A 17,303-nucleotide genomic window follows, 5' to 3' on the forward strand; every position below is an offset into this window, starting at 1 on the left:
GAGAACTAGCTCTACAGACCTCCTGAGTACTGGCCTGAGCTCAACTTTGTTTGGATCTCATAAAAAATGATTCATATCATTCATTCAGTTTTGGATTGACTATTTCAAGAAATTTATTCAGTTCTTCTGAATTGTTCGGTTACGTATAGTTCCAGTTGATAATGATATCAGTTGTAATGTCTCTTTATGATTTAAGCCCTTTTTTTCTTAATGTTGCTAAGAGTTTTTTATAGAAGGCCTTGGGGTGGCTCAGCAGTAAGATTGCACACTGTATTGCAGAGTACCAGAGTTAGGACCCTTGCACACACGTGGAGTGGATCATAACTGTCTGGAATTTCAGCTCCGGGGATATAAAGCTCTCTTCTGGCTTCTGCAGACACTTATACTCACACTCACACACACACACACACACACACACACACACACACACACACACACACGTTGTCATGTCCTCCCTTCCCCCACCCGTAACTCAATTAAAAAATTGAATATATGTATATAACAAAACAACAGTTAATGAAAAAAGAGGCCATAAATTTAAAAGAGAGCAAGGAGGGGTATATGGGAAGGTTTGGGGGGGAGATGATGTATATGAATAATTTTTAAAAATTGAATACATTTTTTTAAAAAAATCCACTTGGCACTTGAAAGTATTTTTTCTTTTTTCTTTTTTTCTTTTTTTGGTTTTTCGAGACAGGGTTTCTCTGAGTAGTCCTGGCTGTCCTGGAACTCACTCTGTAGACCAGGCTGGCCTCAAACTCAGAAATCCACCTGCCTCTGCCTCCCAAGTGCTGGGATTAAAGGCTTGCGCCACCAGTGCCGGCGTATTTTTTTCTTTTTAATATTAGGGATCTAACCTAAGGCCTTGTTACTGGCAAGCCATTAGCTGGCATGCATTCCTAGTTTTTGATTTTTGCTATTGCTTCTTGTATTTTCTATCTAAGTTTTATTTATTTATGCTCTAGTTTTTTCCTTCTGCTAACTTTGCATTAAATATAGTTTTCATATCTTAGGCTGTCCTGGAACTTGCTGTGCTGGCTTTATACTTATAGAGATATGTTTCTTCCTGTCTCTACTTTCTTTCTTTCTTTCTTTCTTTCTTTCTTTCTTTCTTTCTTTTTTTTTAAAGATTTATTTATTTATTATATGTAAGTACACTGTAGCTATCTTCAGATGCACCATACGAGGGCGTCAGATCTCATTATGGGTGGTTGTGAGCCACCATGTGGTTGCTGGGATTTGAACTCATGACCTTCAGAAGAGCAGTCTGTGCTCTTCCCCTCTGAGCCATCTCACTAGCCCCCTCTTTTTTTTTTTTAAAGAGTTTTGTTTATTTGTTTGTTTGTTTGTTTGTTTTGAGACAGAGTTTCTCTGTATAGCTCTGGCTATTCTGGAATTCACTCTGTAGACCAGGCTGGCCTCGAACTCAGAAATCCGCCTGCCTTTGCCTCCCTAGTGCTGGGATTAAAGACGTGCGCCACCACTGCCCGGTATATTTATTTATTTAATGTATGTGAATACACTGTAGCATACATATTATACATAGCATAAATAAATATATATTTTATGTATATGAGTACACTGGAGCTGTCTTCAGACACAACAGAAGAGGGTATCAGATCTCATTATGGGTGGTTGCTGGGATTTGAACTCAGTACCTTTGGAAGAGAAGTCAGTGCTCTTACCCGCTGAGGCATCTCAGCAGCCCCCTCTTGCCTCTACTTTCTAAGCACTGGAGTTATTGAAGATATGTCACTAAACTTGACCCCCCTCTTTTAAAATTAAAAATACCAAAACTCTGTGTGTTTGTGTATGTGTGTGTGTGTGTGTACATGTGTATGAACACAAATGTACTGTATGTCTCTTACCTGCTGAACTATCTCTTCATCTCCAGGGCCTGGCTTTAAAACAAATAAACAAAAATCATAGGTAGTTACTAATATAAATATCCTTTTTAGTACCACTTTTGCTGAATATCATAACTTCAATCTATTGTATTCTTATTTGTCTCAACATATTTTTAATTTCTCTTAGTAATTTTTTTTGACCCAGTGGTTTTCCAGAATTCAGTTTTATTACCATACATGTATACATTTTTCTTGTTTTATACTGTTAAGAATTTCTGCTTTCTTTCCATAGTAGTTGGTAACAATAGTGTTTTTAGTCTTCATAAATTTCTTATGACATTGTGTGAGCAGGATGTATTGTACACTTGAGAAGAACGTATATTCTGCTGTTTAATGGGGTTGTGTTTGTGTGTTCTGTCTAGTAACCTGCTGTGTTCAAGTCTAGTTATCTAGACTTTTTGGGTGGTTGCCCTATTTTTAAAGTTTGTTTATTTGTGTATGTCAGCCCCAGCACAGGTGTGGAAGCCTAAGCACTGTTTGTGAGTTGGTTGTTACCCTCTGTCATGTCATTGGTCATCATTGTCATCTTGTCATCATTGGTGACAAGTTCCTCTATTACCCACTGAGTCATCTCTCTGACTTTCCCCACCCCACTTTCAAGACAAGTTCTTACTCTGTAGTCCAGCTTGGCCTGGGGCTCACTGGCCTCTAGGGTAGGCTAGTCTTCACCCGTTTTAGACGCAGTGCTAGGATTCTAAGTGTTAGTTAGCATGCCTGGCTTGTTTTTGATACAGGGTCAAATGTTCTAGTCAAGTTTGCCTGGAACTCAATATAGGACTCAGCCTGGCCTTTAAATCAGTGTGGTATTACTGTCTGAACTTTCAAGGGTTGGGGGATTAAGGTCATTTCTCTGACTAGCAGTTTGGGTGTCTTTTCATGTACCCAATTGACTATTTGTATACTTTCATTGGAAAATGTCTGTCTAGCTTTTGATTATATTGTTGTTTATGTTTTCATCTTTTGGTTCTGTGTATAAAGCAAGGGCCTAGTGCATGCTAAGCTTTCTTGAGCCTTTCCTGGTTATTGTAATTGAGCTCTTTGTCTTTAAATTGCAAGCTTTCTTTATTCTAGGTATTATTAGTAGATGGCCAAGCAAGTGGTGGTGGCCTTTAATCCCAACACTTGGGAGGCAGAGGCAGGCAGATTTCTGAGTTCGAGCCCAGCCTGGTCTACAGAGTGAGTTCCAGGACAGCCAGGGCTATACAGAAAAACCCTGTCTCAAACAAACAAACAAACAAACAAACAAAAAGGTAGTAGATGTAATACAAGTATTCTGAACTGATCTTTCGGTTATGTTTCTGCTTTCTTGATCATAACTTTATAAAGTGCAAAATATTTAAATTTTGATAAAGTCTTCCTTTGCTTGTGCATTTGTGTTATATTTTGAAGACATTGAATAATCTGTGGTCATGAAGATTTATTTACTCCTGTATTTTTTTCTAGAGCCTTTAATCCATTTTTTAAGAGTACTGGTATGAGTTGGGCTACTCAACTTCATTCCTTTGCATGTTGGTACCCATTGACTCAGTTGAAAGAGATGATTACTAGCTATGTGTGGTGGCTCACACTTACATATCCCGGTACCTGCAAAGTTGGAAAGTTGGATGCTAGGATGATGGTTGAGTGTTTGAAGCCAGCCTGAGCTATAGAGTGACCATGTTTCCCTTAGAAAAGAAGTATTCTTTTCTATTCTGTAGTCTTGATGACACATGCTGAAAACAACCTAGCAGCAAATACTTGAGAGCTGACAGAGGGTCCTTCTTCAGGTGCACTTGGAGCTTACCAATTCAGTTAACCTGGTTAGCCCAACAGACTGAGACATAGTTCTTCCTCTGCCTTCCAGGTGCTAGAATTACAGGCATGGACTGCAATTCACAGCTGTTTACAGAAGCTGAGAATCTGAACTCTGATCACCAGGCTTTGTAGCAAATGCTTCCTGCCTGAACAGTCTTTTCAGCACCCAGTTTTCTTGTTCCAGTTACAGAAAGAGGCAGCCTTTGATAGGCACAGTTCTGTACTTTCCTGTCTGCCCAGCTCTCCACTTCAAATATGCATTTCGGGCTGGTGAGATGGCTCAGCAGTTAAGAGCACTGACTGCTCTTCTGTAGGTCCTGAGTTCAAATCCCAGCAACCACATGGTGGCTCACAACCATCTGTAATGGGTTCTGATGCCCTCTTCTGGTGTGTCTAAAGATAGCTACAGTGTACTTACATATAATAATAAGTAAATCTTTAAAAAAAAATACTCATCTCAGAAGGAGGAACTATTGGTATTACACAGTTCTTTAACAGTATTTCTGCAATATTTATTTAATAGCTTTATCTTTAAAATTAGAGAGTGTGATAAAAAAGCCTTACACTTTTGCTAAATGTATCCCCAACTTATTTTTAACATTTATTTATTGACCTATATATTTATATGTGTGTTCGTAGGCATGTACATGTGTAGAAGTCATAGAAAATTTGAGGGAGTTGATTTTTCTTGTACTTTGGGCTCCAGGGTTTAATTCAGGTCATTAGGCTTAACTAATGTTACTGTACTGTATACTGTGCCTGCAGAGGGCAGAGTAAAGGCATGGCATCTTCTGGAACTAGAGTTACAGATGTTAGGGCTGGGAGTCGAACTCAAGGTCAGGCCTTAACTGCTCAGCCAGCTCCACAGCTTGCCACATTGCTGGTAAGACCTGCTTAACTTGTTGAGCAGCTCAAGTAGCTTCTCTGTGTGCATGGTGTCTGAACATGGACGTTCACTTCACCTCTCGTCTACATTTCATCGCCTAATTACTTTTGCTAGAATCTCTAGTGGTCTTGCGCAGAGGTGGAAAGAACATCAGATGTTCAAGACATTGTCCCCAGTCTTAGGAAAACCATCCAGTGTTTTCCATTTGATCACTACCAGTTTTAGTGAGTGATTTTTGATGTTGAGAAACTTCCCTTTTATTCCTATGTGTTAGTTAATTTCTCATTGTTTTGACTTAGGATCTCAGAGTTTTCAGCATGTTATGGTGAAGACAGCTCTTGTGGTTACAGAGGAGAACATCTCAGATCATAGCAGACCATATATATCTAAGCTGGTTTCTTCTTTTATCCCACTCTGGGTCTCTAACCTGTTGGGTCATGCCATCTATATGCAAGGCTGGTATCCTCTTTTTCCTTTAGTTATTCCTCTCTGAACCATTTGCCTCCATCACCCCACACCCCAACACACACACACACACACAGGGGGGGAGAGAGAGAGGGAGGGGAGAAAGGAGGGAGGCAGAGAGAGAGAGAGAGAGAGAAAGAGAGAGAGAGAGAGAGAGAAGAAGGGAGAGGGGAGGAACGGAGGGAGGGAGGGAGGGAGGCAGAGAGAGACAGAGAGAGAGAAAGCCAGAGCTCTCTAATAATCTCCAATGTACTTTTTTTTTTTTTTTGGTTTTTCGAGACAGGGTTTCTCTGTGTAGCCCTGGCTGTCCTGGAACTCACTCTGTAGACCAGGCTGGCCTCGAACTCAGAAACCCACCTGCCTCTGCCTACCAAGTGCTGGGATTAAAGGCGTGCACCACCACTGCCCGGTTCCAACATACTTTTAATCTAGTCAAATTAACAGTCAAGGTTAACCATCATATCGAATTTAGTTAATTCATCAGGTGTAATTATATATAACATATATAATTATATATAATATATACATATATAATATAATGTTTGGCTCTTTTCCTCCCTCCTATATCTATCAATATGTATTAAATTTACTGTGTGGTCTTCGGGTATCATTTGGCTGTGGCATACAGTGTGATTTTTTTTTTTTTTTTCTTACTGCTAGGTTTAGTTTGCTTGTGGATGTTTTTATCTAGATAATAAATTGTGTTGGCTTGTTTTCTTTTGTAATAATCTTTGTCTAGTTTTAGTATTAAGATAATGAAAGCCTCATGGAATAAGTTTGACATAGGGGGGTTGTTTTGTTTTGTGGCAAGGGGCATTAAATTTAGGGCCTCTTATATGCTAGGTGAACTCTTTACTACTTGTAAATATGTATATCTGGAGCTGGGCTTTTTTATTTTCATTTTTATTTTGAGACAGGGTCTCACTAAATTGTTTAGGTTGATACTGAGCTGCCACCAAGGCACCTAGTCACCTAGGCAGGCCTTGAACTTTTGATCTTTTGTCTCAGTCTCTGGAATAGCTAGGAGTACGTCTGTGCCATTGGGCCTGATTTTGTTTTGTTTTGTTTTCTTGGTGGTGTTTGGGACTGAGACAGAGCTTGCATTTTACTACTGAGCTACACTCCCAGTGTTTTTGTAGGCTCGGGTAGGAGGTATAGAATAGTGTCTTGCTGTGTAGCTCAAGTCAGCCTCCAGCTCAGAATCTTCCCAAGTGGTGGAAGTAGAGGCATGTTCCTGATTCCCCATTCCACCCACACCCCACACCCCACACCCTTTCTTTTAAAGTTTTTTTAAAGGCAAGTTTAAGTAGATTTCTGGTTTTTGATCAAGTATATTGCTGTTCAAAGACGTTCCTGGTTTCCATTGGGGAAGGTTTATTTGTGCATGTCACAATGTCACAAAAGTCAGGCTAAGGTTTGTGTTCCTTTTTTTTTTTTTTTTTTAAATATGGAACACTTCACAAATTTTCGTGTCATCCTTGCGCAGGGGCCATGCTAATCTTCTATATCGTTCCAGTTTTAGTATATGTGCTGCCGAAGCAAGCACTAAAGCTTGTGTTTCTTACACTTTTCCTTTGAGTTATACTTTAGCTCAAGTATAATTTGAAAGGAGTGGTATAGGACTATTCAGCTCCCATCCTTAGTTAGGATCAGCTTTTTTTCCTTTGCTGGCAAGAGGAAATTTCTGTGCTTTTGTTTGTTTTGAATGGAATTCTTTATGTAGATCAGGCTAGCCTCTACCTTCGTAGCACTTGTTTGGACATGTGCTGCACTTATGAGAAGGTCAGGAGGGCAGCTTGGTAGTCAGTTCATTCCTTCCACATGTGGATGGATCCCAGGACAGATCTTAAGGTTGTCTGGCTTGGCAGCAAGCTCCTTTCCACCAACAACCCAAGTCTCTAGCCCAGGGTTTTGTTTGTCAGTTTAAGGCAGGGTCTCCTGGAGCCCAGGCTGGCCTCACTTACTACAGGTGACCTTGAACTTTTTATTCTCCCTTCTTCACCTCCTAAGCACTGAGTTTATAAGTGTGCACTCCTAAAAATAAGAGACTTTCCCTCTAAGTAACATTAATATTGTGATACAAGCTCAATTATTTTACCTTTTCTCCTCTTTTTTTGTCCTGTTGAATGTTATATCCTAGCACATGGTAATGAGCTGCTAGGTGCATAAGGTTCAATCTTCTCAAAGCATAGAAGAAAAGGAAAGAAACAGGATGAGATTTCTCCTCGGCCTCTGCCATAATGGTGGCTGGAGGCCGGGGAGAATTCTGAGATCCTTGGAGAAGTGCTTTGGGACCTGGCAACCTTAGCCTCTCCTCCCACCTTTGCAGTAGCTGCTTGTTGGTTTCGTTTGTCTTATACATCAGACATCAGAAAAGGTGTGGGTGGGAGAGGTTACAGACAAACAAAACAAAAACATGGAACAACTTTGACTTGAACTGCTGTACATTTTAGCCTAAGGTTATATTGATGGCCTACATTTCTTCATTTGAAGGTTCTAATAATGTTATTTAGCCTCCTGTACTGTCTACCCTTGGATATTACCTTTCTTAGCTACTTTTTCCTTAATGTTCTTTCCTTCTTTCATTACCTTGTTAGCAAATAAAGTCACAGGGGCACTAGAAATAGTCCTTTTTATCCAGGCAGCACCAAGGAGGCAGAGGCAGGCAGATCTCTGAGTTCCAGAGGTCCAAGATAGTCAAGGATACAGGGAAAGCCTTTCTTGAAAAACAAAAACAAAACAAAACAAAAAAATCAAAAAGGAGAGAAAAATCCTTTTTTTCATCATTTAAAATGACTAATAAACACGAGTATATTGTAAGAGTTTCTAAGTTATTAGTATATTCAGTGTTATAATCTTGCATATAAATTTTGCTTTTACTTCTTTTACTGAATTGAAAGTGGTTTTTTTTTGGTTTTTTTTTTTTGTTGTTGTTTTTTCAAGACACAGTTTCTCTGTATAACCCTAGCTGTCCGGGAACTCACTCTGTAGACCAGGCTGACTTCGAACTCAGAAATCCGCCTCTGCCTCCCAAGTGCTAGGATTAAAGGCGTGCACCACCACCCAGCTTTAAAGTGCTTTTATTGTTAAGACCTAGTATCTTGCAGCCTAAGCTGGACTCAAACTCTTCTATAGTCAAGAAGGACCTTGAATTCTTAATCTTTCTGAGGCCAGAATTACAGGAATTGCTACTGTACACTTTATGTGGTGCTGGGTGGTGAACCCAGGGCTTCATCAGTGCTAAGCAAGCGCACTGTCAACTGAGATAAACCCTCAATCCCCAGATCTTTGGAAGAGGAAACATGGTTATATGTTGGCATAATTCAACATTTAAAAGATACAAAAAGTTAGTCGTTTTTGGATCCCTCAGCAATTCAGTCTGTTTTCCAGATGTGTCCTGTGGTTTTTTTGCTGTCATATTTGTGATAACTATTAAATTTCACATTATTTTTTCCCTTTATTAAATGTTTAGCATTTTTGACAATTTAGCATCTCCTATGGTCAGTAACCTTAAAATAATTTTTGTTCTCTTTAGAATTGGGAGCATACATTGTTCCTAGCCCCTTCGCTGGGTCACTGAGTATCTGCTCGACAATACATCTCAGATCTAACCTGTACTTTGTAATGTTACATTATACATTCTTATAAGCAATACAGAAAGAGTAAAGCTTGCATTCCATTAATATTTTTCTAAAATTCATTTTAACCATCACTTTTAATTCTATCTCCATTTTGAACCTAGTTAAAATTGTTTAGAATTTTATAAAGGAGCTATAGAATTCAAGCTACAAAAAAAATCTTTAATATGACTAAAATTGTTTTGTAAGCTTAATGTTTATTTTGTTGTTGGAATTTACAGTACATTTTTACTAAGTTATAGAAGCCTGTCAAATGTATGATAGCAGCTTGACACAGTGGGTCAGGCTATAACCTCAGCACTTGGAGACTGAGGGAAGAGGAGGAGGAGGAGTGCCTCGAGTTCAGAGCCACTTTGGCCTAAGACTGAGTCGCTGTGACAAAAACAAAAACTAAACAAAATTTATGGTGTAGGACAGGAACAGGGGGGCTTGAGCAGGTTGCTTTTACTGAATAAATGCCATTGTATGTAACAGAGGTATTTTGCTGTGTTAAAAAGATAAATAATACTCTGGAGGCATGCATAGTGATGCATGCCTCTTCATTTGTTTGTCATCCACTCTTAACTTTTGCCCTCCAGAATTAAAGGTTGTGTTTTTCTTTTTCTTGATTATTCTTTTTTTTAGCTTGCCAAATCATTTCCTTTTGTTTTAATGTTGCCCACCTGTATCTATGACAGCCAGGAGGCAGAGGCAGGCGGAACCCTGTCTTGAAAAAAAAAACAAAACCCAAACCAACCAACAAAATAAAAGAGGGAAGGAATTAGGGAAATTCTTCCCACTCTTTGATGTGTCTGAAGTATCTATCTCAGGGCAGTTTGTGTTAGGGAAAGTGTGGGTGGAGTTGGGGGTCAAGGAGATGGGAGGAAGAAAGACAAAGAACGAGTCTTTTGACTTTGGTTTTTTTGAGACAGGGTTTCTCTGTGTAGCCCTGGCTGTCCTGGAACTCACTCTGGAGACCAGGCTGGCCTGGAACTCAGAAATCCACCTGCCTCTGCCTCTCAAGTGCTGGGATTAGAGGTGTGCACCACCACTGCCCAGCTGTGTCTTTTGACTTTTAAGTCATTCAGTTGTTGCTAGGTATTTTCCCTTTACGGTATGTTATACTATATAGAGAAAGTGCTATTATAGATTTTTTTTCTAAAAAAGTAAATGTTTTAGGTATTAAGAGCCGTATAGCCTCTCTAATTACTAATCTTTGTGTTTGTAGCAAAAAAGTCATAGACCATAGGAAGTGAATAGTGTGACTATAAAAAGAATGTCAGTTTATAGTTTTTCAGACTCTAATTTTTTTGTTTGTTTGTTTCATTTTGTTTTGTTTTGTCTTGTTTTTCGAGAAAAGGTTTCTCTGTATGTAGATCAGGCTGACCTCAAACTACCTGCCTCTGCTGTGACTAAAGACATGTGCTACCAAAGCCAACTGAGAGCCAAAAATTTTAATGTATTCTATGTGATTTTGTTGAGGAGCAATACATGTGATTTGCAGAAACCTAAAGGTGTACTGAATACCAATTCATTTTCACTCCAATACCCAAGCTTTGACATCTACAGGCTTCTTGGTTTACCTCAAAGAAGTACTTAGCTAAAGAACTGAGCCTTCTGGGCTGCAGAGATGGTTCAAGAGGTCTTGAGTTCCCAGGGCGGTGGTGGCACACACCTTTAATCCCAGCACTTGGGAGGCAGAGGCAGGTGAATTTCTGAGTTCGAGGACAGCCTGGTCTACAGAGTGAGTTCCAGGACAGCCAGGACCATACAGAGAAACCCTGTCTCGAAAAAGCCAAAAAAGAGGTCTTGAGTTCAATTCCCAGCAACCACATGGTGGCTCATAACCATCTGTAATGAAAACTAGTGCCCTCTTCTGTTCTTCAGGGTCTTTAGGCATACATAAGAGGCTGCTGTATACATAATGAATAAATAAATCTTTTTTAAAAAACTGAACTGAAGCTTACTTGATTATTTTCTATGAGAAAAGCAAAGCCGGGTGGTGGTGCATGCCTTTAATCCCAGCGCTTGGGAGACAGAGGCAGGTGGATTTCTGAGTTCGAGGCCAGCCTGGTCTACAGAGTGAGTTCCAGGACAGCCGGGGCTACACAGAGAAACCCTGTCTCAAAAACCAAAAAAAAAAAAGAGAGTGAGAGAGAATACCTACTGTATAATGGGAACAACATCCTCACAAAGAAAGGGAATAAGAAAGCTTTGAGACCTAGGAGAGGAGGGATACAGTGCTTACCCAGGAGCTTTCTTTAAGAAAAAGAACCCAAGGATTGTAGAGTGGAGAGACTGAGTTATCATGGCTGCCCAACTTAATTAATAACAACGAGCTTGAAAACTCACTTTCCCTTTCTGAGCTTTAGTTACATCATTTCTAAAATGGAAATCCAATTTCTGCTTGGCATGTTTAACTGAGAATTAGAGATTTTTGAGTGTTAAGTGGTTGGAAATAGTGAGTCCATGTTGTTTCTTAACATGTTCTTAACGTGTTCCTTACCATTAGAAACAAATGTTACTAGTATTGTAAAACTTGAATCTCTAATTGGGAGTTTATTAAATTATAATCTGTTATCTACTATAGTTGCTTCAGAGCATGAAGTCATGGGTATGAATGTGTCCTTATTCCTAGGTGTGCTTAACCAACATGCACGGTCCACTATAGCAGGAACTTGAGGCAGCTTTGTTACATCGCTCGGGCAGTTTCTTTACTTTGTTCATTTATAGATATATTATCAAACATGAAACAGTGAGGAGAATTTTGTTTTTTTAAGTAACTGCATAATTATGTAGGTAGCAATGTAGGCATAAACTTTTGGTAACTATTTCACCTTTTAATAGTTAACTTTAAGATTTTGATTTGCCCCCTTTATTTTTTGTTGGTTTGTTGGTTTGTGACAGCCTCACTGTATAGCCATGGCTGGCCTCAAACTCAGGGGGTCCTACTGCCTCTCTGCCTCTGAGGACAGGGATTAAAGCCATGCACCACAGGACCGGCTTCTAATTGCTTTCTTTTCCTCAAAATCAGGAAATTCATATTCAACTGAGGCAGGGCAACTTCTTCATAGTTTGTAAATACTTCTTGCCTTCTAAATAAAGCATAACTCACAGTTATGTAGCTGGAGCCTCTAGTCCTAAGGGGTTTCACTGTGCAAAATTGTAACAGTGTTTTAAAACTGTGACAGAGTAGGCTAACCATGTATGTGTGTATCTGAGTAGAAGAAATGGACCAAATATCTGACCTTGTTTTTACATCCTTCTAGAAGTTGTGAGCTTGGCTCCTGAAGGTGTTTCTGGTTTTTGTTTGTCCAGGCTGGCATGAAACTAAATTATGTGTAAGCCATGCTGACCTTGAATTTACCGCAGTCTGCCTGCCTTAACCACCATGCCCAGTTCCTAAAAGGTGTTTCTTATTCAGAAGAATATCAGATGTTTGCTCCAGTTTACCAGCACTCTGCATTTCTATTTTAGATATATGCTAGCTTTGTACTGGTATACAGAATGCTGGCTTTAGCTTAATCTTTTCCTTAAGAATAGAGAACTGTGTACATGGGGAGTTTATATAGAATTAAACTCTTCAACTTCTGTTTTAATAAACCATAGCAAATAATTTCAAGCTTTTTACAATTTAAGCTAGAATCCTTTTACATCTTTTGAAATTGTTTTGAGCCTCTTTAGTAAGCAGGAATTTACTTTCAGGGGTGTGGTGGTGGTTTCATGAAATAGTGGATTAAATTAATGTAGTCAGTTCATCAATTAATATTGAAATTAATTTCTGTTTCAGCTATTCGTTCAGAGAAGAAACGCCTTAGGAAGCCGAGCAAGTGGCTTCTAGAATATACAGAAGAGTATGATCAGATATTTGCTCCTAAGAAAAAACAAAAGAAGGTACAGGAGCAAGTGCATAAGGTATGTCACTACATTTCAGGGGACTTCCGTTTACCTGCAGAATTCTACTTTATCTTTACAAGACGATTATTTAAGTGGAACTTTGCCTTCTCAGGTATTTTTTGTTTTGTTTTTTCTCTTTACTATTACCTACTAGTACAGTGCCTACCCTGTACTAGTTATTCAGAAAGTTTATAAATAAATCTACAATCATATTCCTGTTTAATTTCTCTGTTTTCAGGGTGTATTTAAGTACTTAAGATATCATTATGTTGTAATATTAAGAATCTTGGATAATAAAATAAAAATGCATACAGTTTTACCCTAACCTTTTTAGTGAAGTATTGTTGTCATAGTGCTGACTGATCTTCTCTTTATTTTGAACTTTTGTGAATAAGCAGTATGTGTGTATTACTTTAGTAGCAAAGGAATGTCCTGTACCCTTTTAGATGTTATTACTCTGTGGTTTTTAAAAAAAGGCATTGAAGAACCTGTCTTTTTTTTTTTTTTTAAGATTTATTTATTTATTTACTTTATGTATATAAGTAGTAAACTGTAGCTGTCTTCAGACACTCCAGAAGAGGGCATCCAATCCCATTACGGATGGTTGTGAGCAACCATGTGGTTGTTGGGATTTGAACTCAGGACCTCTGAAAGAGCAGTCAGTGTTCTTAACCACTGAGCTATCTCTCCAGCCCGAAGAACCTGTCTTAATAATTTCATCACTGGGGCTGTAGAGATGGCTCAGCAGTTAAGAATACTGACTGCTCTTCAGTCCAAATCTCAACAACCACATGGAGGCTCGCAACCATCCGTAATGGGATTTGATTCCATCTTCTGGTGTGTCTGAAGACAGCAACAGTGTACTCATATAAATAAAATAAATAAGTAAATCTTTTTATAAAAGTTATTACTTATAAAGTAAAGACTTTTTAAAGTAAAGAGCGGGTTTTTTTTTTCTCATCTTTTTCTATCTTAAGCTCACAGTCTTTTTTATTAAACCTTGAAATCCTGTAAAAGCAAAAAAAAAAAGTTTCTTTTTCATCAAGGTATTTAGTTTTAATTGTTAATATCAGGAGAAGCTTGGATTCCCCCAACCCCCACCTTGGATTATCATTATAGTTTATTTTCTTGTATTTGTTAACATTTTTATTTTTAATTATGCTAAAACATTTCAAGAAGTCTGTTATAGACTCTTTTTTAATTGTGCAGTTCTACAACATTAAGCATAGGTGTACTGCTATGCAACCATAAGCATCATTCATCTCTAGAAATTTTTTATCTTCTTGGCTGGAGAGACTGCACCAACTGCTCTTCCGAAGGTCCTGAGTGTAAATCCCAGCAACCACATGGTGGCTCACAACCACCCATAATGAAATCTGACGCCCTCTTCTGGGGTGTCTGAAGTCAGCTACAGTGTACTCATTTATAATAAATAAATCTTTGGGCCAGAGCAAGCAGACTAGCTAGAGCGAGCAGCACCGACCAGAGGGAGAGGAGTTCAGATTGAGCAGAGATCCTGAATTCAATTCCCAGCAACCATATGATGGCTCACAACCATCTATCTGTACACTACAGTGTACTCATATACATAAAATAAAAAGATAAATCTTAAAAAAAAAGAAATTTTTTATCTTCTTAAACTGAGAAACTGATTCTTGTAGATAATTCTTATTAATGGAGCTGTGCAGTGCTTTGGCCTGTTTCCCTTAGCATAATGTCCTCAGGCTTCATAGCCATGTCATGACTAGTATCAGGATCTCTTGTACTTTTAAGTTGTTGTTGTTTTCTCAATTCTCCTTGTACACTGTTTTTAGGTAAGTTCCCGCTGTGAAGACGAAAGCCTTCTTGCCCGCTGTCGAGCTAGTGCTCAGAACAAGCAGGTGGATGAGAATTCTTTGATTTCAACTAAAGAAGAGCCTCCAGTTCTCGAAAGAGAGGCTCCATTTTTGGAAGGGCCATTGGTTCAGTCAGATCTTGGAGTTGCACATGCTGAGTTACCACAGCTGACCTTGTCTGTTCCTGTGGCTCCAGAAGTTTCTCCGCGGCCTACCCTTGAGTCTGAGGAATTGCTTGTTAAGACACCAGGTAAAGTGGGCATGGTTTTCAGTCAGTGTATACGCAGATCTAATTGAAAGCAGCAGGAAATTTCTACTGTGTTTTGTGGTAAAGCTAACTTCTTTTACTATATACAACTACCTATTTTGTTTGAGGAAATCCATAAAATAGTGCCTAATTTGATATAGCTTCTGACAGCAAATGAATTTATGGAGTACTGTGACAGAGATGTTTTCTCTTGTCCTTTGATGATTATTGGTCAGCTGCAGTGTGAACCAACAAGCAAGGTAGCAGTGGGTAGGAGTGCTGCAGGTTAGTGGAGGAAGAACTTGTGACCTAAAGTTTTTTCTCCCACTAGCTCTGCCAGTTCATCTGTTCCTTCGATATCTGTTCCTTAGATATTTGCTTAATCTGTAAACTTGTTTTGTTGCCAGGCGGTGGTGGCGCACGCCTTTAATCCCAGCACTTGGGAGGCAGAGGCAGGCGGATTTCTGAGTTCAGCCTGGTCTACAGAGTGAGTTCCAGGACAGCCAGGGATACACAGAGAAACCCTGTCTCAAAAAAACAAACAAAAAACAACAACAACAAAAAAAAAACAAACTTGTTTTGTTGTGTATAAACTGGCCATAATTGAGGCTTGGAAAGCAGCTCAGTTGGGAAGTTACTGCTGTGTACAATAATAGTGCTGTGAGGCAGACAGCCTTGAGTAATTTGGTGAGCCACTGGCCCCAGTGAAAGACTGTCTCAGAAAAAAAGATGGATGGGCCTCTATGGAACAACATCCAAGAAAGAGCATCACTACCCATTTGTGGAGTTCAGAGGACAGTGCTCAGGTTCCAGTTTCTTGTACCATATGTGCTCTGGGATCAAACTTAAATTGTCAGGCTTGGCACCAAGTGATGTTATACACAATGCCATCTCACTAGGCCACCAAAAGATAGGTTTTGAAGACCAGGGATGATAAGGACCTGTTTTATCACACACACAGAGCACATACAAGCTGTGAAGACCAGGGATGATAAGGACCTATTTTATCACACACACAGAGCACATACAAGCTGTGTGCGTGTGTGCGCATGTTTGTATGAATATATATTGTAGAATTCTTGGGTTGTTTGTTTTTAAGAGGGAGGGGTGTCTCTCTATAGCTCTAGCTCTCCTGGAACTCAATAGGTAGACTAGCCTGGTCTTGAATTCACAGAGATGTACCTGTCCCAGTCTCTGGAGTGCTGTAATGAAAGGCATGTGCTACCTTACCCAGCGTGGTTTTTGTTTGTTTGTTTTTCTTTGTTTTTTGTCTTAAACTATATAATTCTGGACTTGGGGTCATAATACTCTTTCCTTGCCTTCTCAAGTGTTGAGAGTACATGTGTGCTCCATTATGTTTTATGTAATTTTTAAGAGCAGTCTTCTAATGTGTTTTTATACTTAAATTATTTATCTTGTTACGTATTTTTTAGGGGTAGAATAAATATTATAGTCCTGGTCCATTTGTACCCAGAATCCAGCTCTCCTTCATCCTCACCATCTATTGATTGATATAAATGCATTTCAGCCCTTTGATCTTGCCCTTATTTTGCGGTTTACACATTTTATACATTTACACAGTCACCATAAATTAATGTGTATTTTTATTGAATAATATTTAGTATATTTTAGAATAATTCATTTGGGCTGGAGAGATAGCTCAGCGGTTAAGAGCACTGACTGCTCTTCCAGAGGTCCTGAGTTCAATTCCCAGCAATCACATGGTGGCTCACAACCATTATGATGCCCTCTTCTGGGGTGTCTGAAGACAGCTATAGTGTACTTAAAAAAAAAAATAGAATAATACATTCTCAGTGTGTCCTTATAACATGATGAAAAAACTGCAAACAAGATTGCTACTTGTAATTTTTATTTTTCAAAATTAGCTTGTGCTCAATTTCTAAACCATCTAAGGAAAATTATATGCATTTCAGGAAATTATGAAAGTAAGCGTCAAAGAAAACCAACTAAGAAACTTCTTGAATCCAATGATTTAGACCCCGGATTTATGCCCAAGAAGGGTGATCTTGGCCTTTCTAGAAAGGTATGTTATTTTTGCCAATTCTTTATAGCCTTGATCCTAGGGAATACATGATTTAAAAATTGCATTCAGTAGTATTTGTAACGTTTATATGCATAGTCATTCTTCTGTAACTGTGGTTATACTTTCCACAGTTCCAAGTAACTAATTCTCTGAAAGTATTCTCTGAAAGTATTAAATGTTCTCTGAAAGTTCTCTGAAAGTATTAAATGGCAGATCATGAAATGCACAATTCCTTTGTAAAATTCGTGTCTTTGAGTAGGTGTCATAGGTAGCTTATGCTCTGGATGTGACTTATGCATTGTCCAGGCTTTCAGTCCGTGTCGCTTGTCTGCTGCTGTATTAATCCATGCTCAGAGTGCTTGCTTCAAGTTATCCTCTGGAGCAATTAAGGTCCTAAAGTGCAAGTGTGGTGATGCTGGCAGTTTGGATATGCTAAAAAGACTGGTAAATGCTTTCTTTAAGTGGAAAGGTAAATGTTACTTAAGAAGGAAAATTGGATGTTGAGCTTGCTGAGAACTATATTAAGAAAGAAGCATCCATCCATAAAATTATGAAAAAGAAAAGAAATTTGTGAAACTTTTCTTTTTTTCCTCTCTTTTTTTTTTTTTTTT

The 17,303-nt window shown here is 38.8% G+C and overlaps 1 protein-coding gene and 1 non-coding gene across 18 annotated transcripts in view; one reads left to right on the top strand and one right to left on the bottom strand.

Annotated features, from left to right (window-relative positions):
* The window catches only part of Nsd1 (nuclear receptor binding SET domain protein 1), a 116,939-nt gene that overhangs the window by 39,564 nt on the left and 60,072 nt on the right, over positions 1-17,303 (top strand). For all 17 annotated transcript variants that reach the window (XM_031358596.1, XM_031358605.1, XM_031358594.1 and 14 more), the window contains 3 exons: positions 12,460-12,584; positions 14,381-14,651; positions 16,583-16,692. In XM_031358596.1, coding sequence (XP_031214456.1) covers positions 12,460-12,584; positions 14,381-14,651; positions 16,583-16,692 — 506 coding nt within the window. The remainder of the gene's footprint in view (positions 1-12,459; positions 12,585-14,380; positions 14,652-16,582; positions 16,693-17,303) is intronic.
* LOC116082832 lies at positions 6,494-6,598 on the bottom strand. The gene has a single exon (XR_004115464.1). It is a non-coding gene; the product is annotated as a U6 spliceosomal RNA (small nuclear RNA).

The sequence above is a fragment of the Mastomys coucha genome, unplaced genomic scaffold (genome assembly GCF_008632895.1).
Source record: "Mastomys coucha isolate ucsf_1 unplaced genomic scaffold, UCSF_Mcou_1 pScaffold7, whole genome shotgun sequence".
NCBI classification, from domain to species: Eukaryota; Metazoa; Chordata; class Mammalia; order Rodentia; family Muridae; genus Mastomys; species Mastomys coucha.